The sequence below is a fragment of the Rhinolophus ferrumequinum genome, chromosome 8, assembly GCF_004115265.2.
Source record: "Rhinolophus ferrumequinum isolate MPI-CBG mRhiFer1 chromosome 8, mRhiFer1_v1.p, whole genome shotgun sequence".
NCBI classification, from domain to species: domain Eukaryota; kingdom Metazoa; phylum Chordata; class Mammalia; order Chiroptera; family Rhinolophidae; genus Rhinolophus; species Rhinolophus ferrumequinum.
The window spans coordinates 8,018,255-8,041,434 of record NC_046291.1 but is presented as its reverse complement, the minus strand read 5'-3'; the positions used below and the strand labels follow the sequence as shown (position 1 = coordinate 8,041,434).

The window sequence follows — 23,180 nt, the reverse complement described above, 5'->3', positions numbered from 1 at the left end:
CATTAATATTTGGATGTCACAATATTTCAATTTTGAGTAATTTAAAACCTTTGCAGGACATTTGGTCCACGCCAAAAGGTCCTTGAAATTTGATCCTTTCCCTCACTTAGAAAATGTCTCTGGGTGCTAATACCCCATAAGATTTATTTCTACTTTTGGTTTATAGGATTAATAAATAAAAAATATTATCATGTTTTATTGGTCCAGTAATTGTGTTGTGGCTGCATTACCAACAATAACCCTTCTTGCCTTGGTAGCCTGGCTGGGATTAAGTAGATGGGTTGGGGTTTGAATCTTGCAGAAACATAGGATTTATGTTAACTATGGGTCAAATGTCTCCATGGACATTTTGGACAGGACCAAATGTTCCCTAATCATTCAAAACCTACATATAATGCTAGCCACTTCGCTATACTTACAAACTGCCCTCCAGAAAAGCTGCTGTGTTCCTTACACTGCGTCCAACAGGATACAGAAGTTTTCTTACACCTTTCTTATCACTCATTGTATATTGCTACTCTTTTTCATCTTTCCCAGTCAGATCGTGAAATTTGTATCTTGTTTAATTAACATGTTCCCCATAACAAGTAAGTTGAACCTCCTGTCATGTTTAATTGCCCTTTACATTCTTTCTGTAATTTGCCCATTTGTACTCTTAGTCCATTTGTCTATGAATTTTGAATTTTTTCTTTTTTTTTTCTGAGAGCTTTCAAAACCTGAGGAATCATCTATAGATATTTTTTCCTAAATTGAATAAATAGAAATAACCAGGAAACTACCTTTTGGAAATATTTTTTAAATTTTAGTTAAAGGCAAAAATGTGACAATATAAACTCAATTGAAACTGCTGAGTCATGGGTTGAGATTGAATCCAACTTAAAATTAAGTTGTTTTCCAACTTATGTGCATTTTAAAGTTGGTTGTCCTTTTCTTTTCTTTTCTTTTCTTTTTTATCTTTTATTTATTTAAGTGTGGTTTTCCAGGACCCATCAGTTCCAAGTCAAGTAGTTGTTTCACCCTATGGCCCATGTGGGGATCCAACCGGCAACCTGTTGTGAAGAGCACAGCGCTCTAACCAACTGAGCTTATCGGACACCCCTGGTTGTCCATTTTTAAGTTGAGTTGTAAGTGGTTGTTCAGTACTTAGGCCAATCCACAAAAATCCCTGTGATAAAACCAAATGATAACAACCATACTTTCTGAACCAAACAACAAAGGTTTTTTATTGCTGCTATTGCATGTGAAAGGAAACGTGGGAGACACAGTTTTGATGTCCAAGTTTTGAAATTTCCTTGGATATTTAGATGATTTGTGGGGAGAATGGGACTGAATGTTTGAAATGGGGACTATAGTGGGAAATTGGTAATACTAATATTTATATCCTGAAATATTGGCCTGAGTTCTAAATCCCAGGAATACTGGTACACCAAGTACCAGAGAGTGGGAACGAACAGTCCTTATCTTCTTCCCAGCGTGGGTCAGCCCAGGGATTATGGATCCATTTTCTCTAGGTCCTTTCTTCAGGCTTATATCTCCACCTTTGACCTGGACTTCATTTTCTCTTGCCTGATCACCACCTCTTAGTCTGCTTACTCCTCTTCTCTCTGCCCTCTCTGATGAGCCACTCCTCGTCTTCAGCCTGGATTTCTAGGGTTTCTGCAGACTTGGGCCAGGGTTCTGTGGGTACGGGGTGTGAGAGAGAGTGTTAGAGGCAGAAGCTCTGCGAGGGGCATGGGAACCAGTTTCTTGTATATCCTTCCAGAAATGGTCTATGCGTATAGACAAAATATGTTAACACAAAAAGAAGAATCTTATACCTTGTGTCCTAGACTTTGCCCTTTAAAAGGTTTTAAATTCAGAAATATCTTCAACCTACACAAAAGAACAGAAAGTAATATCACAGATACCCAACACCACTAACCGACAAATGTGAACCTGTGTCACATTTACTTCATTTTATCCAAATTATCAAATATGTTTCTTTCGAGGTCTGTAGTATCTACAGTGTTTTCTCTTTTTTTGTTCCTTAATCATGGTAATTTGTGCTTTCTCCCTTTTTTTCTTGACCAATCTTGCTAGAAGTTTATTAATTTTATTAATTTTTTTTCAAAGAACTAACCTGTAGCTCTACTGATTTTTCTCTATTTTTTATTAATTTTTATTATTGATTTCTGTTCTTTCCTCTGTTATTTCCTTCCTACTACTTTCTTTAGGTCTGATTTGTTTCTTGAGATGGAAGATTAATCATTATGTTCAGCCTTTTTTCCCCTAAATTTTCTTTAAGGGTTGTTGTAGCTATATTAGGGAAGTTTTGATAAGTTGTATCTTTATTCTCATTCAGATTAAAATATTTCCTAAATTCCATTTTCATTTCTTCTTTGACTCATAGATTATTTGGAAACATTTTTAATTTCTGAGTAGTTGGGAATTTTTTGGTTACTTTTTTCCTTGATTTCTAGCTTAATTGCATGTAATCAGCAAATCTACTTTGAATCGTTTTAATTTTTTGAATGGTTTTTGTTTTCTGTCATCTTTTCTAAGGGCATATTAATCTTCTTTTTATCATCCCAGTGTTATTATACATGCTGCTGAAGTGAGCATGAATATTTAATATCTTTTAAAAACAAAAATGTTATATATACTGTCAAATTTCTACCCCTCACCTATCTATTTACCCTCTATTCTCTCCTGTTAACTATTCAAAAATTGGTATTATGTCTCCAGGCATATTTTATTATACGCAGTTACAACTATACAAATAATATATACTATTTTTATATTTAAATTTTTATATAAATGGTATCATACTACTGTGTTTTCCCAAAAATAAGACCTAGCCAGACCATCAGCTCTAATGTGTCTTTTGGAGCAAAAATTAATGTAAGACCCGGTCTTATGTAATATAAGACTGGATATAATATAATATAATATAATATAATATAATATAATATAATACCGGGTCTTATATAATATAATATAAGACCGGGCCTTATATTAATTTTTGCTCCAAAAGATTCATTAGAGCTGATGGTCTGGCTAAGTCTTGTTTTCGGGAAAACACGGTATATTGCTTTTCAACTTTGTTTTATTAATCAACACTATTTTTGAGATTTACACATGTTGATACATGTAAACCTAGTTTATTCATTTCAATGACTTATGGTATTGTATTATATTATAAACCATAGTTTATTCAATCATTTCTCCTACTGAGGGTAGTTAAGTGGTTTTACTTTTTTGCAAAATAAATCTTCATTTATCCTTGTGCAGTGCATGAGTGTTTCTGTAAGTTGGGAGTGTAGAAGTGCATCCATTGAATTGTAGGATTTGTGCCTCTTCATCTTTACTGGGTATTGACAATCTGTTCTCCACATGAGTTAATTAATTTATATGTCCATTTACGTTTTATGAGAAATGGCTGTTTTCCTATATTCTCACCAACATTTGGTGTAATGAGAGATACATGTTAATTTTTGCCACAGTTGGTGTGTAAATTCCCTGATTATTAATGAGGGTGAATATCTTTTTTTATATTTATTGACCATTTGGGTTTTCCCTTTTGAGAATGGCTAATTCATTTTCTTTGCCTATTTGGTGGTTTGTCTTTTTTGTATTGATTGTAGAAACATATGTATATATATGTTGTGTTTTTTTTTTTTTTCCTTGGTTTGGTTATATGTGCTAAGATATTTCACCAAGGTTTTGGCCTATCTTTTCACTTTGTTTATGTGTTTTTACCCATATAGAAATTTACCATTTTAATGCAATTCAAAATGGTCAATCTTTTACTATATAGCTTGTACTTTTGTGTGTTGTTTAAGAAATCACTCCCTACCTTGATTTCATAAGAACATACTCCTATGTTTAATTCCAAATATTTTATGATTTTTTCATCATATTTTGGTCTTTAACTTACCTAGTTTATTTTTTAATATGATGAGATTAAAGGTTATAATTTTTTTTTTTCCTGAATGGCTGGTCAATGTTCCTAGCATCATTCATTTATGGGATAGTTTAATTATTCCACACTTAAAAAAAACCTCGTCATTTACATATTCCAGATTCCTGTCATTTCCGGGGATATTAGTTCTATTGATCATTTGTCTTAACACCAACACTACTGCTTTAATTATAATCTTTATAGTGAGTTTTCTTACCTGTTAAGATGAATTCTTCTAAATCTTCCTCCTATTCTTTACAAGGGCTGTTCTTGACAAATTTTTACCCTGCATGTGAAATTTAAGATCAGCTGGTAAAGCTATGTAAAATTCCTGTTGAAATTTTAATTGGAAATGGATTGAATTTTTAGATTTTTGAGGGGATAACTGGCACCCTTTGGTCTCCCTAACATGAGTATGATGTATGTCTCCATTTATTTAGATCTTTAAGTTTTTCAAGAAAGTTTTCTTCATAAAGGTCTTATATATCTTTTGTTCAAATTTCCACCAAACACCTTATATTTTTTGTAGCTAACAATAGAATCTTTTAAAAAATTGTTTTAAAAATTCTGTTTTAAGTTTTGATTATATAAAACATGCGTGTTTCCAAAGTTAAAATTGTAAAACAATGTACATTCAAAGGTTTGCTTTCATCCCAACCTGCTCCACCCTTTCCTTCCCTTGCCCACTAGGTAACTACTTGTGTTTGTTTTTATGTATCCTTCCAGTGTTTCTTTCTTCTTATATAAACAGTAACATTCTACTCCTACTGGTCCACACTTTACTTTTCCACCAGTATATCCTGGAAATTGCTTCATGCCTTTAGGGATTTTGTTTTGTTTTAATAGCTGCATAGTGTTTCTTTGTGTGGATGCACCAGAATCCTAATAATTAAAGTTTGGATGTTCCCAATCTTGGGGTATTAGTAATACAAATAATACCAAATGAATAACCTGGTGCATGGGTCATTTCATATTTAGTCAACATATATTTGTGAGGTTATTGGGTCAAACATAAATGTATTAGGTCATAATTTTGAATTATTTGTTGCTGGTATATAGAGAAATGATACTGATCACTTTTCAGTAGAATTTCTTGACTTTCGTATGTTGGTATTTAGATAATCTGCAATAATGGCAGTTTTTCCTTCCTTTCTAACCCTGATACATTTTTATATCTTCCTTTTTTATTTTGCTTTAACCTGCAAAACAATGTTGAATAGAAACAGTGAGAACTGACATTCTAGTCTTATGCCTGACATTAAAGGCCATATAACATCAGGATTAGGAGATGCCCTGTGAAGCAAACTGCTTGGTTCATCCCAAGTTTTCACTCTGTGACCTTTCTCACTATGTGACCATTGTGTGACCTGGTTAAGCCACTTACACTCTCTGTTCCTCCTCTTTTTCTCTATAAGAGGTTAATAATAACAGTACCCATCTCAGAGTTACTGTGAGGATCAAATGACCGTGTGTGTGTGTGTGTGTGTGTGTGTGTGTGTGTATGTGTGTATAATGCACTATATATGCACTATATATATATAATGCACTATATATATATATACATATATATGTATATATATATATATATAGGCAGTACCTGGGAAATACTGAATACTATACAAATCCATATGTTATTGTTATTATTATTGCTACTATTGTAACATTTTTGGTAACTACCCTATCTCAGGTTATCAGGTTAAAGAACTTCCCATTTATTGTTAGTTTTTTAGTTTTTATTCATAAACAGGTATTACAATTATGTGAAACAGTTTTTCTACATTTTTGCGATGACAATTTTTTTCTGTTATCTGTTAAAATGGTAAGTGCTTTTAGTATATCTTTCTATGTTATTCCACACTTGGATCATTCTGGGATTAACTCTGCAGGTCACAATTTATTTATGTTTTTTATATGTTGATAGATTCAACTTCCTAATATTTTATTTAGAATTTTTACATTACCGAAGTAATGTTTTATATACAGTTTTCTTTTTGCCTACCATCATTGCTAGATAGAGCAACCACATAATTTGAGTTGGAGGTTTCCTTCTATTTCTATTCTTTGGAACGAATTAAGTAAGATATGGATTGTCTATTCCTTGAGAGTTTATAAAGCTGACTTGTACAGCCGTGTAGACCTGAAGCTTTACTTGAGGTGGTTTTTTTTTGTTGTTGTTTGTTTGTTTTAATCATTGGCTTCAATTTATTTACTGGTTACAGTGTGTCAGGTTTTCTATTTCTTCTTAAGGAAAAATTGGTAAGTTATATATTTTACAAGATATAACTTACCAATCAAAGAATCAAATTTTCTGATTTTAAGTTAATTTATGTAATGATTTTTCAAAGTCTCTGTTGTAGATACAATTATATTCTCTTTTTTAACCACTGGATCCACACATTTTATTATGTAGAATTTTCTTTGTCACTTAGATTTAAATATGTACTAATTGCATCTATGTTGTCTTCTTTGACACATGAATTATTCAGAACTGTGTAAAATGTCCAAATGTTTTGGGGGTTGTTATGGATTGCATGTGTTTCCCCGACATTTACATATTGAAGCCCCAAGCCCCAATGTGACTGCATTTGGAGGTAGGGCCTCTAGGGAAGTAATTAAGGTTCAATGAGGTCATAAAGATGCAGCCCTGCTCTGAGGATTAGCGCCCTTATAACACTAGACAGTTTGCGAAGAAGTCATGTGAGCACACAGTGTGATTGAGGCTACTCGCAAGCCAAGAGATGAGGCCTCAGAATGGAACCTACCAGCATCTTGACCTTGAATTTCCAGACACCAAAACTGTGAGAAATAAATTTCTGTTAAGTAAGCCACCCAGTGTGTGATATTTTGTTATGGCAGCCCCAGAAAACTAATACAAGAATATTATATTTTTATTGATTTCTGAATGTATTACATTATGGCCTGAGAACCTGGCCCTATGTGATGGGTGTGGCCTAGTTCATAGTCAGATTTTACAGATATTCCATGTATACCTGACATGAATCGAACATAATTGTTCTAATTGTTAGGAGCAGGGTTCTTTCTACATCTGTCTTAGTTTGTTTGAGCTGTTAATAAAAATACCACAGACTGAGGGGCTTACACAACAAACATTTATTCCTCACAGTTCTGGAGGCTGAGAAGTCCAAGATCAAGGTGCCAGCAGATTCAGGGTCTGGTGAGGACCCCCTTCTGGTTCATAGGTGGCATCTTCTCACTGTGTCCCCACATGCAGGAAGCTCCCTGGGGTCTCTTTTAGAAGACCACTAATCCCCTTCATGTGGGCTCTGCCCTCATGACTAATCACCCCCCAAAGACTTTACCTCCACATCTTCTCACATTGGGGATTGGCTTTCAACATGTGAATTTTGGAGGAACATTAACATTCAGTCTATAGCATTGTCTATTTTTTTTTTTTTAAAGATTTTATTGGGGAAGGGGAACAGGACTTAATTGGGGAACAATGTGTACTTTCAGGCCTTTTTTCCAAGTCAAGTTGTTGTCTTTTCAATCTTAGTTGTGGAGGGCGCAGCTCAGCTCCAGGTCCAGTTGCCGTTTCTAGTTGCAGGGGGCACAGCCCACCATCCCTTGCGGGAGTCAAGGAATTGAACTGGCAACCTTGTGGTTGAGAGGATGCGCTCCAACCAGCTGAGCCATCTGGGAGCTCAGCGGCAGCTCAGCTCAAGGTGCCGTGTTCAATCTTAGTTGCAGAGGACACTGTCTACCATTCTTTGCGGGACTTGAGGAATTGAACTGGCAACCTTGTGGTTGAGAGCCCACTGGACCATGTGGGAATTGAACCGGCAATCTTTGGCGTTAGGATCACGGAGTTCCAACAACCTGAGCCACCGGGCCGGCCCTATAGCAATGTCTGTTTTTTTTTTTTTTTTTTTTTATTAGTTTCAGGTGCACAAGACAAAGTAATACTTAGACATTTATCATTCATATCCCTCACAATGTGTGAACCCCCGTTCCCCCATCCAGTACCCCTCTGACATCGCACACAGCCATTACATTTCCACTGTCTCTATTCCTAATGCTGTACTCCGCTTCTTGTAAGTATATACATACATGTATATACATATATATATAAAATTATAGTTGACATTCATTATTGTTCAGCTTCAGCTTCAGGTGTACAGCGCAGTGATCAGGCATCTACATCATCCCTGAGGAGGTCTCCCTAGTGAGACAAGTGTCCATCGGATACCCTATGAAATCTTTACAACATTATTGATTACGTTCCCCAAATTAATTTTCAAACCCCGTGGCCATCTTGTGGTTACTGTTTTCTAATCCCCTCACCTTCCCCCTTATCCCCACCCCGCCTCCCACCTAGCAACCCTCAGTTTTTCCTCTATGTCTCCAAAACTGTTTCTGATTAGTTCATTCACTTATTCTTTTCTTTAGATTCCACATATAAATGAGATCATATGGTACTTGTCTTTCTCTGTCTGACTTACTTCACTTAACATAATGTTCTCTAGGTCCATCCATGTTGTTGCAAATAGCAATGTCTATTGAATAAATCTTATTAATAGTGTTATGCAGATATTCTGTATCTTCAGGAACTTTCCCCCCTTTCGTGTGCATGTGTTATTCATCTGAAAGTCTTTCACCTGGCATGATTCGTTCATTTCTGCTGTGCTTACCACGGCCTGTAATTGCTATCTTATGTTGTGCTTTCATCCTTTCATCCCTTTTCTTAGCTTTTTTGTTTTGGTCCCATTTTATCATTTCTTTTGTGTTTTCTTTATTTTATCCCCCCCTTAAGACAGAGACTGCATTTCCCTCCTACCTTGCAGATGTGCACTGTGTGACCCAGTTTTGCTCAGTTAGCTGTGAGCTGGAGGTCTTCCATAGAGCTCCCCAGAAGGTGCCTTCAGCTTCCATGCACATGTTTGTTCCCTGCCCGGCTCCTTTTACCTGCTGGGCCGTGGTTGTGAGGCCTTGGGAACAGGAACCATCTTAGAGTGATTCTGAGTATGGGAGCCACATCCTAATAATGTGAAACAGACAGATAAAAGGGCCCTGGGACATGAATGAAGTAATGGAGCTCCTGTACCAGTCTTTACAGCCTACCTCCAGCACCTAATTGAGTGAGAAAAAAGAAAACCCCTATTTGTGAAGCCACCTTAAGTTGGATTTTCTGTTTTGTTCAGCTGTGACTCAATCTCCAACTGATTACAGAGCAACTATTTTGGAAGTTATCCTACGTTTTTTTCTCCCTTCCCCTTCCCCTTCTCCTTTCTTCCCCTCCTCCCTGCTCCCCTCCTTCCTTTCCTAGACTAAAAAATATTACATTGGTAATATGGGTTTGTTGTAGTGGTAAACAAAGACCTTCATGGCTGCAAGCTTTTCTAAAAGAGAGGGTTTATTGAGCCACATGTTAGCTAGAAAAAGGACCAGGTCCTGGGGCATGCAGTCTAAACCACCAGTAGCTGGGCGAGATGGAGAAGACCCGTCTGTAGTCCTGGTAGCTCTTTTACACCTTAAGTTTGGGGAAGAAAGATGTAAGTTGTTTTGAAAGAATTTACACTGGCTGTAGATAAAGGGGGAGGGAGCAGGCGACGCGGGGCTGGTTCTGGGATAGGTGCAGAGTCCTTAAGGAAGAAGCATTTGTTCTTTTCGATTGGGTGTGGAAAGTTCATGCGTAAGCAAGATGCTGGCAGTTGGTGGTTGGCTTTCTCTCCAGATAATCTTGGAAACAGCCACCTGGAGGTTAGTTCACAGTTTCAACATACATTCAGGAATGTAAGCAGTCTTTTGTTGGTTTTGGCCTGAAGTTGTTAACTGATTAACCTCTCTTGTCTCTTCCTTCCACCTTCTGGCCTGCTGTAGTTTAATTTAGGACTTCTCAGAATTTTTTTCTTGTCACTAGAAAGATTAGCAATTGCAGATAAGCAAAAGGAAGAAAATAAAAGCCACCACCTAATTTAACCACTGTTAAAATTTGAATGTGTCCTTCCAAACATGTTTTCCAATTTGTTAGCCATTTCTTGGTTATTCAGTGAGCTGGAGTTAAAAAAACAAACAAACAACAACAAAAAAAACCCCTCATTTTTCCCCCTGATACTGAACATATTATTAGATAGACCATTATATTGGTTGATTCTTTGTGAACTACATCTTAACTTGGAAATAACTGAAAAGGCATGGAAAATATTAGGCAAAAGTGAACACAATTTTCATGAAACATTCATCTATTTGTCTCTTTGCCTATTTCTGTTGTTTTCTATTATGTAAAGATAGAAATGAAAGAAGGTAAAGAGGGAGGAAGAAAATTTGGTGGAGAAATCACATATAACAGTAAGAGAGCAAAAACTGAATAAAATGAAGAGCTATTCATATGTTTCAGACCAAACCGGGGAGAGAAGGGACGGTAGAAAACCACATGAACCAGCGTCTTTGCCCAGTCAGGGAGACTGCAAGGCTGGGCGTGTGATGCTGAGACTGGTTAGGTCAGGCGTCTGGACTGGAATCTGGTGTGGAGGAGACCAAGGGGAGGCAGTCCATCCCTGTGTTAAACAGCGAGTGTCCCTAAAAGATTCTGACACTAGGGCAGGGATGGCAATTGGAAAGAGTTGCCTCAAAAATGCGTGTCATTGGGGGCGGGGTGGGGGGGCGGGTGAAGGGATTGAAGGGCAGTCGGTGACCACAGGATGGCCACGGGGTTTGAAAATTAATCTGGGGAACGTAATTTAGTGGTTACCAGAGGGTAAGGGGGTTGGGGGGTGGGAGATGAGGGTAAGGGGGATCAAATATACGGTGATGGAAGGAGAACTGACTCTGGGTGGTGAACACACAATGGGATTTATAGATGATGTGATATAGAATTGCACACCTGAAATCTATGTAATTTTAATAACAATTGTCACCCCAATAAATTTAAATAAAAAAAAAATTAAAAAAAAAAATGCGTGTCATTGGGCCCACAGGCAGCTTGATGAAAGAAGGGATGACTCAGCATGATCTCACATCAGTCCCGGGAGAGGGGTACCCCAAAGCTTGAGTCTTACTGATAATCATCATAGTTTTGATGTGACTGCGCATGATAATCATGTTGGTTTGTTGGTTTCTTTGACTTACAGTTCAAATTGCCTTAATATTTGGTGCAAGAATATTAGACTATGTCTTCCATTTGTGCGAAGGTAAATTTGACTTCCTTGAGCGGCTCTCAGACAATTTACTCCTGAATATCATTTCTTATCTGGATCTTGAAGATATTGCCAGTCTTTCTCAAACATCACGCAGATTTTCCAAGGTAACAGTCAAAAATTTTCCTTGTGCTTTCTCAAGTTGTTTCTTTTTTAAAATACAGCCATGGTTTATGATTTGCATTTTATTTCAGCAAACATTTGTTAAATACTTACTTTACGACAGGCACCGTCCCAGGTAGAGAAGCAGCAAGGATAAAAAGATGTTATTTCTTACCTCAAGAAACTTACTGTCTAATAGGAGTGATGCATACAGATGCAAATCATTACACTATATTGTGATCCATTCAACAAGGGATGTGTGTACAAGGTACAACAGCACAGCAAAAGGATTTCCTCTGCTTGGCTTCATAGAAGTGGATGCCTGTATCTGGGTTTTGGGGGAAAAATAGGAGTTCTCCAGGTGGTCTGGAAGACTAGAGGCATTACCAATCAAGGGGCATTCCAAGTCAGGAAACAGCTCAAGCAGGGGCATGGCAGCATAAGAGAATAAGGGGTATATTGATTATCCCCCATTCATTCCTGTTTCTTCCAGTAATAGTCCTTTGCTGAATTACTTTATTTCCCAGTATGGGTGGTTTTGGGGGACTGTTTATTGTAGTGCTCTGTCCTCCTCCATGGCCCAAACTGACCAAATGGACTCACTGTCACTACTTTGAACCCTCAGCAAATTGGCCCATAAACAGAAAACACAGTTGGTGCTGATTTCACCCAACGTCAGGGCCTTGATGCCACTATTATTAGTTCCTCTCCCTGAATCCTGGAAGGTGCCTCGGTTCTTGCCCCTTCAGCTACTTGTTAAACCAACTTCCCCGCCCTCCCCCCACCCCCGAAAAATGGAGAGTCAGAAACAAGTATTATGAGAAATCATTGTATATAGTTTTTGCCATTTAAAAAAAATGGACTAAAGTTAAGATTTTGTACTTGTTGCCAATAAGAAGCTGATTATTTATACTTTAAATAAGGAGAATTTTAAGTAAATAAAAATTACTAGTGGGGGCTATGACAAGCTTCCACCAGGGCCTGGGATGTTCCTGAAAGTCAGTGGCAGGATTGGGTGGGAAATGGCTGCTACTGCAGGGTCTTGTGGAGTTCATTCTTTACACCGAGCACGGTCTTCTCTCCATGTTTTGCTCACTTCCACTATTTCTCTCCCTCTCAATGTCCTGCCACGATTTTTTCAGTGCAGCCTAGAAAGCGTGCTCCGTAATTCACCAGTGCTCTGGAGCAGGGCTTTTCTAGGTGGCTGGCTTCAGCCCTCAGCACACAACGCGATCCAAGGGTGCTGCTTTTTCCTTTCTGTGCAATATTAATCACTCGCTTCTGTTCTCAATCTAAATGTTACCTGTGTTCCACTTGCCTATTTTTCCCCCCTCCACTTATGCACCATGTTTATGTACCTGTTTTGTCCTGTCAGTTATTAAATTACTGTATTAATGGGGGAAAAAAACTTCCATTTCAAACTTCTGGGGACAAATTTATTAGCAAATTATTTGTGTCCATGTCCAACCTTTTCCTTTGGTCTCAGGGAGGGAGGTGTTCCTCTCGTCTTCAGGGCCAGGGCCACCTGCCCGTCCAGCCCCACCCCGGGCTCCAAGCTCTAACCTTAAGACTTTAGTTTTACACTTATCTGCTTTCTCTTCAATATTGTTGTTATTTTTAAAACTTTTTATTTACAAATAATTTTAAATTTATAAAAGTATTACATAGATAAAATGCAGAGAGTTTGCATATACCCGTCACACAGCTTCCTCTAATGCTAACATCTTACGTAACCCGGGACATTTATCAAAACTAAACCATTAATATTAGTATGCGACTGTTAACCACACACCTTATGTTTTCATCAGTTTTTCTACCAGTGTCCTTTTGCTGTTTCAGGATCCAATCCAGGATACCACTGTGTATTTAGTTCCTATTTTAAAATGTTTCTTTCAATTGTTTTTTTCTTCTCAGTACATTCAGTTTCTCAAATCAGTCTCATCCTTCAAAAAACAAAAACTCTTGACTGTGTTCTTATCCACTCTCTTTCTTTTCCTTCTTGGAAAACAATGGTTTACACAGCAGTTCACAGTCAGCCAACCAGCATCTTGAATCTGACCGGGATCTTCTAATCTATGATGAAATTAGAACGGAAAGGGTGATGTGAAGAATTTGTCATCAAGCTAAATTTATTCCATCTCAGTGACCATCCTTTATCAGAGGTGAGGCCTTCCCATTTTGGGGAGAGTTAAATTGTCCCTTCTTTTATGAAATGGTGGTATTAAAACAGACTTTATTTTTACAAATTATCCTTAGTTTGCGAAATTGAAAAGTGGCAACCTTACTTGGTTCTTAGTTTTCGCTTTGTTTGATTTTTAGAAATGTCACTGGTCTTATGACATTCCAGAATTCTGGGAACCACCCGTCTGCTGTTGGTCTGCACTTCTCCTGTTTCCCTTCCATCCCTGCCTCTGAATATCCCTGGCCTCCTCCCCAGTGACTTCCTGGCTGTCACATCTAAAGGTCCTGTTTCAGGCCTGGGCCATCTTCACTTCCAGGAGGCTCCAGTGGGTCTTCTCTTGGCCGCCCCTTCTGTTCCTCCATTGGCTGCTCTTCCATGCGGGCTGAGGGTGGCCTTTCTAAAATGCATTCTGGTCACGTCACTGGCCTGCTCAGTGACGCTCAGTGACTTCCCATCATTTTCAGAATGAGATCCAAAGTCTCAGCTGGCGCCTGAGGCCACTGTGCCCTGACCCTGCCTCCCTCCTGCCTGCAGCCCCAACCAGGTCAAGTTCCTGCAGTGCCCTGTGTGCTGGGCTTTCCTGTGCGTCTTGGGCTTTGCGTGTGCTGTTCCCTTTTCTACGAATGCCCTCCCTTCTGACCCACCACTCTTACACCTAAATGCCCTTCTCTTGGGCTATGTGCCTGCATGTCTCTCCTCCCTTGACTGTGACCGATGACAACGTGTCTCCCACCAAAGTCCCACAGCTAGTGTTGGGTCACTTGCCTTCGGATCTTTGCCTTCACAGACGTCCTAGCCCAGAGTTAAGTACCAGAAAATAGTGACTGAATGCTTAAATAAAGGAGGGGCTCTATCAATTTTTTTTATATTTTTGAAAAATAAAATCGATTTGCATTACAATAGCCAGGTTGGAAATTTAAAGAAAAATTATGTATCTTTGTATAGAAACAGTAATTCTCCCTCCCACTCCTGAGCCTCATTCTCTAATTCTCTTCTCCAGTGACAGTCATATTACCAGTGCTTTGTATGTCTTTCCAGAGATAGTCTGTGCACATATAAGTGTATATGTGTGATCTGTGAGCACATATACATGTGCGCGCACCCTTTTAAAAAGCATACATTGTTCTCCATTGTTTTTTTCCTACTTCACAACAAATTTTATAGACTTGTCATGTCAGTACATAGAAATCTTCTTCAATTTGAAAAAGTATCCTCAGTCATTAGGTAAGGACAAGTCATACTTTTTTAACCAGATCCTTTTTGATAGACACTTAGGTTGTTTCCCCTCTGCTATTTGTAAGTAATGCCCCATATTTCTTTGTATACAATGTGCATGTTTATCTGTAGAAAAAAACTATAATATGTGTAGTTGTTTAAAATAATCAAATTATAAAGAATTAGTCAAGATACAAGTAGTATCCAGGAATAATAACAGACGCCCCTGGGAGTCTGGAAAAAAAGGAAGTGAGTATATCTGTGCTCTGGGGAAACTGGCCATAACAACAGTCATTGAGTACTTACTCTATGTCCGGCAATGCACTAAGCACTCCAATTACTTTATTTCCTTTAGTTCTCAAAAACCCCTTACAGTGTAGATCCTATTTATTATCCTTATTTTATAGATAAGGAAGCTAAAATCAGCAGGTTAACTAACCTTCCCAGGGCCCTACAGCCAGTGAGGGGCAGAACTGCGATCCCCAGATGTCTGACTGAGCCTGCCAGGGGGCCACTGTCATAAATGTTCCACCAAGGCTGTGTGCAGTCAGCAAGTGTCACCAAGCCCCTGGTGAGCCAGGCACTGTGCTGGGTGCTGGGGACTTGAAAGTGGGAAGATTGTCAGGGCCCCTCCCTTCAAAGAGCCTCTACTGAAAGTACATGAATAATGCTCCAAACAGTTGCTTAGTGACAGCTGTGATGAGTGCTCAGGAGACAGGCACGGGGTGCCATGAGACATAACCTGAGCTGGGGCTTCCCTGAGGAAGGCACATTTATTTACCTGACAGGTGGGAGTAAGCCAGACTAAGAGTGGGAGGCAGCCTCGCCTAAGCAGAGGGAGCTGCCTGGCCAAATACCCTGAAGAGTGGAGAACAGAAATAAAGCCGATGCTGCTCGAGCAGAGGATGGAAGGCAGAGAGGCTTGACAGGAAGCTGGAGAAGCTGTGGGGTAGGACAGATCTGCAGCGAGGGATAAGGTGATGTCGTAATGGATCCTGTTGAAAGAGCCGCAAGATCACCTTATGAGGCAGAAAGGGTCCCAAGAACAGAGCTGGCTCCGCAGCAATGGGTCTGGCCTGGGAGCGTAAGTAAGCCAGTGGGGATATAGTGTATGGACTGGGGGGCGCGGGGGAGGCTAGCCTCGGAGGTCCCATGGTGCCGTCCCATGGTCAGAGATAGAAATTTTCACGTATTGGAAAACGTCACCCGTGATCAGGACCATCCAGCTGCCTGCCCTTGCTCTGACTTCATGCTGACCAAGCCATACAGAGCCTCCCTGGATGAGTGCACCTGAAAGTCTGGTGGGCTGGCTGGTTATAGTTCTCAGGGCACCCCTCAGAGAGCCATCCTCGGGGAGCTTGACGAGGAGCGCACCCCCAAAGGTGAATCTGGTCGCACTGTGCTGGAAACTCAGACCAGGGCCAGCCGGGGGATTGCAGGAAGCTCAGCTCACTAAGGAAATGCAGCCACGTGGGAACCTCCCTGGGGGCCTGCTGCCTGGCCCCAGGTGGCACCACGCAGTGACACTGTGCTTGTCTGCAAAACTGTCACAGAGTAAACCCGAAGAAACCTCCACTGCAGCTGGATGAGAAGGCTGAGGCTCAGAGAGGCTCATGACTACTATTTAAACATACTCGTCCGGGTTGTGACTCAGGAATGCCGAGGGAGAAAATCTGTCCTGTCACATTTTGGCTACGGAGAAATATATTTTTTTCCCTCATGTCCCCGAACTTCCTATGACTGTGGTTCCCAAGTCTGGGCAAGTGGATGGAGCACCTGGCCAGCAGGTGCAAACAGAGACGCCAGGGCCGCGCCCTGAGTGTCTGACTCAGTAGGTCCGAGGTGGACCTAGCCTGTGTGATCTTAACGTGTTTCCGTGCGTTTACGGCAACCCAATTCTAAGAGTTCAGCCCAAGAATTTGACCCACTGATATTCAAGTCGTACAGATAAAGTATCTCAAGAGATCCTAAAAGGCTGGAAACTTGAGGTAGGGAGGGGTATTTCCCAACTTCACGATGTACAGGCAATGTGGGGTGTTTAAATCAGCAGGAGGCCAGAGAACTGGGTTTCGTTCTTGGCTTAGCCACTCCCCACCACTAGTCGTGGGCTGCTGCACCCTTATCCTCTTAAAAGGAGAGGTTTTCACCAGATAAGCCCTAGGATCTTTTTATGAATGTTAAGTTCGTGCACCACCACTAGGGGACGCTAAGCCCACAATTTGCCGTGCTTTGGGTCAAAGTAACTGGAACCAGAGTCAGAATGGGTACTTTGTGCTTTGCAACCCTGCATCTACCAAGCAGACGGCGCCCCAGATTTTCTAGTCTTAGATGGGGACATATTGTAGACCAATATAAAACAAAACTCTAAATATTTTCAGTACAAAATGAGTGAGAAATGAAGTTACACTGGTGGAAATCTCAGCTCTCTTGAGAATTCTTTCCCTTCCCCCCAAACTTCATCGCTTTCTCCCATAATCTCTGTTATGTAAGGCACACTGATATCCTGGAATGTACTTACTGGAGATGGGGTGGCCAGCTACACTAGTGTTAGAGTTCAAATCGTTTAAAGGAGGTTCAGAAGATCGGTTTTGTTTTTAAATATTAAGACATTTTTAAAAGAGCTTTCCTTTGTTGTTTATATTTAGAATATGGTGTAATCCAAGTAGAGAAACTCGACCTTGAAGAACTGTTGACGGTGGGACACGATCATGAATGACCTGCCTGACATCAAAGTGTTTTGAGGGCTGTCGTTATCATAAGATTCAGTGTTGCTGCTTAACAGTAACCATTATATGAATATAATAGCTTTCGCTCTGCTATTTAAGCAAAAAGGATTTTAACTGATTATGCTTCATCATATTATTCATTTCTATTTGTAATTCATTCTTTGCCCTTCGCAGAGTACTTTTAGAGGAGCATGAAGTATGAAAGGAAAGAGTACTGGTTGCATTGTTCTCAAACATGAATGTAACGGAATCATGAAATAGAGACAGCGCTTGCACATTTTGACCCTCCGCAGGAAGAAGTTAGGATCCAAGGGAGCAGAGCAGGACAGAGGAAGGGTCTGTATCCATGAGAATAGCCAGAGGTCAGACTGAAAGGATGCTGCCAAGTGGCTTGCTCGACACCCATTTTTAACTCCCTTTTGCTAGACGGTGTTGCCTTTGTGTGTGATGGGGATTAGAAAGACAAAAACTGCCTTTGCAACTAGGGTGTGGGATGTAGCCTAGGTTCTGCCACGTAGACCCACCTGCAAGAGTCTTGGAAGGAAGGCGGCAGCAAGGCGAGGCAGCTTCATGCACGTGGAGATCGGCTCTTCCTGCAAGCACAGTGCTGGAGCCATATGGGGCAGGTTCTAGGGGCTGGGGCAAGACACCATTGCACCCTGGGTGCCAAGTGTTGGGGGGCATTGAACCTTTCCCTCTGGTTTTACTAGATATTCTGTGAGTGACTTGCTGACTCCCCTTCTGCTTAAACAACCTAGAATACATTCTGTGGTTTGAAACCTGCCCAACACATTAGGCGTTCCATACCGTTTGGATGGATGGGTGAACAGGCTATTGAAAATTAGGGAGCAGCTTACCTGGCTCCAACCGGAGTAATTTTAGTTTGTGTTTACTCTTTTCCATTTCTTCCCTTAATGCTAGTTTCTTATCTGTCGTTTTTCTCTGCTTTTACTGTTCAGCCTCTAATAGTGTCAACCACCCTTCTGAGTTAGCTGTGGCTAAACTGCTAAGGGCTAAAACTATACACTAAACCAAAATGAATTCTAAGGAAAGGAAGAATGACTAGACCATGAGTGAAGGCCTTTCCTACATAATAAAGTGCACAGATTTGAGCACATTGTTTCCTGACAGCTGTTTTACCTTTTTCCTCTTTGACATTATGTGCCTATGTTTTTAGAGGTTCAGGTACCCCAAACCCTGATACCTTTGTAAACGGAGCACAATTGGAGTCAGTGTTCCGGAATCTGAGGAATTTTGCCACGCCTGTCTGCTTCTCCTATTTAAGTGGTAAAGTTGCCCCCTAAAAAGAAATTTTAAATGGTGAAAATAATGAGTTCAGCCTAATTTTAATCATGTCAATCAGGACCACTGTCTTTGTTATTCATGGTGTGCACTGATCATTATCCATAGCTAATCTTGTTTCCCACCATTATTGACCTTCGAGGGTCCCATCAGCTTGGCTTCCTTTGCCACCTTGTAAGAGAAGTCTTTGTGGCAGTTCCAACAGATGGGTCCGAGAGGGTTGTGAACACAGAGGAGGGGCCCGGGCCAGTGTGCTCCACTGGTTTAAAGGAACTGTGGGCTCCTTATTGGTCTTCCTCCATGCCCAGCTCTTTCTACTTCTGCATTTTCACATATGTCAACCACTGCATGGAAACGATGAAAGGGGAAATCAGGTTGGCGATTAACCAGGTTATTGGTGCAGGAAGGATGGAGCCAGGAAATGTCGGTCACAGATGCCCACACGGAACACTTCCTAAAGCACATTTTGTATTGCTACTGTGCAGCATCAAATATCCAAGCATCTTTAAGTGTTCCTATTCTTGCATATACCAAAAAAACCATGGTGGTGACCAAGATCGGGAGACCAAGTAAGTGTAACAGAAGCTTTACCTTCAGGAAGGATTTGGGGCCATGGTAGGTAAGTGGTCAGGAAATCTCCAGATTAATAGTGTTTAGTAGCAGGGGACTGATGAGAGTAGTTGCCATAAGTAACAGTGCCACCTGAAAAAGTCGTATTAGGAAATCTTCGGTACATAGAAGCAGACTTGGGCAGCACTGAACTTGGAAGGAGGGAAAATGGCCTTCTGCAATTATTGGCCAGAGGGGACTTGTCTGTCCTTTACCTCTTGGCCCTCAGGTAAAGCCCCAAATGGCAGAAGAACATCTCAGAGAATGTCGTTCCCGGAGAAGGGCTCACTTTGCCATGTGCCCTGTGGGCTTGAAGAGTAGACCAATCTGGTAGGCCACTCTGATGCATGTGTGATATCATGTGTGCAGAGGACTCAGAGCAAAATGTGTGGCGCCAGGAATGGGTGATTTTTGATGTGCTGGCTGGCAGTCTCCGGGGGCTGTTTGCGTCATTTTGATGAGGAGCCTGCAGTGGACTAAGGGCTCAGCTCTCCATGCCCAGGGGAGAGATGGATTGAGTGAGGGTTTAAAGTGAATGCAAATTTAGCAGAAATTAGCAGTGCTGCCACTTGAGAAGCTAATGCATTGCTGAATAGAGAGGGTCTGGTGTCCATACCATTATCAGCTTCTCTTATATGGCTAATTGGAAATTAACTATATTATGTTTTGTTTATCCTACATGTAACTTGCATTTCGCATCTTAAATGAGATCAGAACTTATCACATTAATCAAATACTGCTTTTCCCTTTAGATAATTGTGCACTTGCTTCTTTACTCAAAGAGGACATTTCCGGAGGCAGGAACTGTGTTGCACACATAGTGTTTCCTCCAGAATCTCACGGGCAGCAGGAGTTGGGTAGTGATTTCATGAGTGAGCGACTGACTTTCCCTGAACCCACGTGTGTTGTGACCCACTTCTGGCTTTTCCCCCCCATAGCTGTGCATCTCTGACAAACTGTGGGAGCCGATAGTTCAGTCCGCCTGTGACAACATCACCCCTGAGATGAGGGCCTTGGCCGAGGATATGGGCTGGAGACAGATGTTCTTCGCCAACAAGTTGCAGCTCCAGAGGCAACTCCGCAAGAGGAAAGAAAGCCAAGAAAGCGAGAGAGACAGTCAAGTTTAGGGAATGTTTTCTACCTGCAGAGGCATGGAGGCATGGCTGTGTGTTTTTTCTTTGTCCAAATGTCTTCTGTTTCCTTTGACTAAGAATGAAGAGGTTTTGCTGATTCAAGGAGCATCGGAAAATCATAGAATATTTGCACACAAATGCAGCAAATCCAATTCTGCAGTCGCAGTCCTGTCGTGGTGACAAGGGCTGCAGGACGGGAAGCCCCACCCACCATCCACGTCTTCACCACCCCTGACACCCATATGAGGCTTCTGCTGTGTAGAAACAAACAATAAATGATTTTTAGCAGGTTTTTATTACATATCTATTTTATCTCGGCGTCGGAAAAGGGAGCCAGGCTTTTGAATTTTTTCCTGCTGTGTGTCATCGGACTCCATTCATGGAGCAGGTGGCCTGTGTCTCCCCAGGGAACTGTGAAGGGCATTGGCATGGGAGGCAGTCTGGTGAGTGCAGCTTCCTTCCCAACTCCGTTCCTCGAAGTTTCTATGCAGTGCCCCATCCAGTGGGCCCAGGATACCAGGTTCCATCTTCCCATGGTGACACCCTCTGTCCTGGCCGCTGGGCATGGCTGGAGAGCAGGCCAGGGAGGCATTCTGCTTGCAGACCTTGTCCAGAGTCAAACCTCCCAGGACTTGACATTGTCAAATAAACCTACAAGTATTTCTCAGAAAGATACTGCTTCCCCAAAGGAAACTTGGGCGTTACCATGTTACAACACGGAGTTTTAAGAACACAAGCTGTGAGTAACTGAGTGAAAAACCTAAATAACGGTTTGTATTCTGTTAAGTTGGCAGAGGGGTAAAAACAGTACAGTTTTAGGGGAGGAAATTCTACCTCCCCGAGAAGGGTTATTTAAGACTTGTTTTTTCCTGAACTCTCTTCTGACGATTACTTACCAGACGATGAACTCATAGCAGCGAATAATCTAATGACTCCTTTTAGGCTACAGAGCAAAGTAGCTTTCAACCTCCCATCACTTCGTTAACCTTATCATTTCTTCCCTGCAGCTTCCACTTGGAACTCCAGTGATACAGCAGATCTCCTGAATGGTGCAGGAGAGGTGGGCCCTGGCTGTCCTCCCCACCGAATTTCTTCTGGAATGGTGCCATAGCCATAGCTTACTGACAGGTTTTTTTTTTCCCCCTCTTTTACTAGACCTGCGTTATATCACGCCAGATTTTAACCCACATCCACACACCCTTAATACTCGGTAGTGGATTTGCAGGGACATCTGTAAAGTCAAATGCAGTCTGCTTCCTTGCAAGTGACAAGCCTGTCAAAGTTAGTCCAAATACAGAGCAAAAATTTAATTGGCCAGAGACCCCCGGCCTCATTTCCTGCCCGGGAGCCATTCTGCCAGGGTGATTGGCAGGCTGGTGGAGGGCACGTGCTTCTGCAGGGCTCCTGCAGTGTGTCTGCCAGAACTTCCAGACTTCATTCCCATCTACGTTTTCAGTGACACACAGGTTAACACCCCGTGTGTGCAACAATTATGTGTATGTACAATTTGGTATGGCAACAGAACTGTGTCAACGTAAAATTTCAACTCATTTGTAACATCGATGCAAAATGTCAACAGCTTAAAAATGTTATGTGTGGTGTTTTATCAACTAAGACACTCTGAAAGCGTATGGGCATGCATAATCTTCTTGATTCAACAGGAATCAGTAGGAACACAAATATGCCATCTGAAAACTCTGATTATCCATATAAAATGGTATAATATTAAAATGGATGCTAAAGGTAAATAACAGTTGAAAATGATTTATTAATATATTGACTATTGTTAAATAAGTTAAAATAACATAGGGTATCAGACTATTTCAATAATTATTTGTCCTAATAATTTGGATGTTTTATTACCTGATTATAATTAATTTTGCCAAAACTGAACAGTATCATCAACCTAAAATTGTTGACTATGGCACCAGCATCGTCAGTGGTCGAAACATTTAGCCCCTCTCTTCCCTGCCTCATTTCCTGTGTTAGTAGGTCCACAGAATGATCCATCAGATGGAAATAGTATAGCACTGGTTCGCCTCTGTGCCCCTTTCCTACAGCTTTCATACAGACCGATAAGTCTGCTTTGTTTATGGCATACCATTTCGGAGTGAAAGGCATTTTATAATCTTGTCCTTTCTCATCTCTTCAGTCAAAAGTGTTCCTATTCTGTTGTCGTTCACCATTGTAATTGTAAAAGTAAAATACTGAAATTTTCTGATGATTTATATGTTTTCAACTTAGAAAAATTTGTTAACAACAGCAAATGTGAATATTTAATTTATAAGCTAAAAAAATATATTTCACTTAATGTCAACTTCTGTTATTGATATTTTTTCCTGAACATGTTTGGCATAGTACATGCATTGAACTTTGGTGACATGGAATGTGAAATGCTTTATTTTGCTGAGGAGGCCCAAGAATTTAGGCTGAGATTAGGGTTTGGGGGAGGGGTGGGGAGCAGGAATAGGGACAAATCACTAGTCACCACCTGTCATTTGTGTTTCGAGCTTCTCGTGTTCAGGATGGTCCTCAGCCCTCATTTATTACCCCAGACAGACTCCCAAGATAGTGAAGAATAATGGAAAACAACCTTACTGAAAAAAAAAAAAATTGTGCAGCGTAGTTTTTTTTTTAATCTGAGCTTTAGTGTAATGACCTTTACCTTCAGTTTGTGTTGAGATAATATAGGGTGAGAGCATGTCTAAGCTTTTCAACTCTGAACAGTTGGTTTCCACTTGAAATGGATGTCTTTGATTGGATGTTAACACGTTAAGTAGACAAGGTACCACCGCACTAAAGAAAAATGTACACCAG

The 23,180-nt window shown here is 40.7% G+C and overlaps 1 protein-coding gene across 2 annotated transcripts in view; it reads left to right on the top strand.

Moving 5' to 3' along the window:
• The window catches only part of FBXO36 (F-box protein 36), a 68,777-nt gene extending 46,124 nt beyond the window's left edge, over positions 1-22,653 (top strand). Inside the window, exons 3-5 of one of the 2 annotated variants that reach the window (XR_004423668.1) lie at positions 11,029-11,201; positions 20,169-20,806; positions 21,371-22,653. Coding sequence is in view for 1 of the 2 variants with exons in the window: in XM_033112315.1 (XP_032968206.1) it covers positions 11,029-11,201; positions 20,169-20,357 (362 nt within the window). In the remaining variant the exon portion in view is untranslated. The other variant, XM_033112315.1, reaches the window with a different exon arrangement.
• The last annotated feature ends 527 nt before the right edge of the window (positions 22,654-23,180 follow it).